The sequence below is a fragment of the Epinephelus moara genome, chromosome 2 (assembly GCF_006386435.1).
Source record: "Epinephelus moara isolate mb chromosome 2, YSFRI_EMoa_1.0, whole genome shotgun sequence".
NCBI lineage: Eukaryota > Metazoa > Chordata > Actinopteri > Perciformes > Serranidae > Epinephelus > Epinephelus moara.
In genome coordinates, this window is record NC_065507.1 from 745,712 (window position 1) to 747,121 (window position 1,410).

General features: G+C 49.6%; 1 protein-coding gene across 2 annotated transcripts in view; it reads left to right on the top strand.

Moving 5' to 3' along the window:
* LOC126400147 (coagulation factor VII) overlaps nucleotides 1-1,262 on the top strand; it is a 12,359-nt gene extending 11,097 nt beyond the window's left edge. For both annotated transcript variants that reach the window (XM_050060667.1, XM_050060672.1), the window contains exon 6: nucleotides 775-1,262. In XM_050060667.1, the coding sequence (XP_049916624.1) occupies nucleotides 775-1,017 (243 nt within the window). In that variant the 3' untranslated portion in view covers nucleotides 1,018-1,262. The remainder of the gene's footprint in view (nucleotides 1-774) is intronic.
* Nucleotides 1,263-1,410: the final 148 nt, after the last annotated feature.

Below are 1,410 nucleotides of genomic sequence, written 5' to 3' on the forward strand. Positions count from 1 at the left end.
AGCTTATATTGTAGTTATGCTATGTAGCGTGTGAAATAGAGTATGGTGAATGTGATAGGAAAGGTAGTATCAGCACTGTCTCTACCTGGAGCTCGCATGTACAGACCCTGGGTTTGGTTGAAGGTGGCGGTGCTGTTTGGGCTGAGAAAGCCATGTGTAAGTAAGGTAAAGGAGGTTATTGGTTGGTGTGGGGAGCAGTGAGACCTGGCATTAGGGGAGTGTCTCTGGGACGCCAGAGATCACTGTCTAGCCTCCTGGAGGTGTCGTGGGACCAACTAGACGAAACACTGGTGAAAGGAGGTTCCCACCTGATGACGTGACTTGTGTCTCTGTCATGACATGTGTCTCTGACGTGACGTGTGTCTCTGACGTGACTTGTGTCTCTGTCTTGACGTGTGTCTCTGACATGACGTGTGTCTCTGACATGACGTGTGTCTCTGACCTGACGTGTGTCTCTCTGACATGACGTGTGTCTCTGACCTGACGTGTGTCTCTGACATGACGTGTGTCTCTGACATGACGTGTGTCTCTAACCTGACGTGTGTCTCTCTGACATGACGTGTGTCTCTGACCTGACGTGTGTCTCCGTCCAACAGGTGATCACAGACAACATGTTCTGTGCAGGTTACCTGGACGNCTGACATGACGTGTGTCTCTGTCTTGACGTGTGTCTCTGACATGACGTGTCTCTCTGACATGACGTGTGTCTCTGACCTGACGTGTGTCTCTGACATGACGTGTGTCTCTGACCTGACGTGTGTCTCCGTCCAACAGGTGATCACAGACAACATGTTCTGTGCAGGTTACCTGGACGTGGGCAGGGACGCCTGCAGCGGGGACAGCGGGGGACCGTTTGTGGTGAACTACAAAGGGACCTGGTTTCTGACGGGCGTGGTCAGCTGGGGAGAGAAATGTGCCGCCAAGGGGAAGTACGGAGTTTATACCCGACTGGGGAACTTCCTGAACTGGATCAGAGACACCATGGAGAGGACGGACCTCAACGGCACCGGGACCTGAGACACACAGACAGACGTCGTCCATCCTGAGTGTCTGTCAGGTTACACGTCACCGTGTGCAACTTATCACAACTTTTATTAGTCAGGGTTAAAAACAAAGGTTAAATTTGTTGTTTGTTAAATTCAAACAGTTTGAAATGATCAAAAGTTTCAGACTGAAGTTTGAGTTTCTAATGTCTGTAAAATAAAACACAGAAACTGTGACTGAACGACTTCACATGACATTAAAGCTCAGAAACAAAACAACCAGACTGTCTGTCTGTCTGTGTGTGTGTGTGTGTGTGTGTGTGTGTGTCTGTGTGTCTGTGTGTGTGTGTGTGTGTGTGTGTGTGTGTGTCTGTGTGTGTGTGTCTGTGTGTGTGTGTCTGTGTGTGTGTCTGTGTGTGTGTGTGTG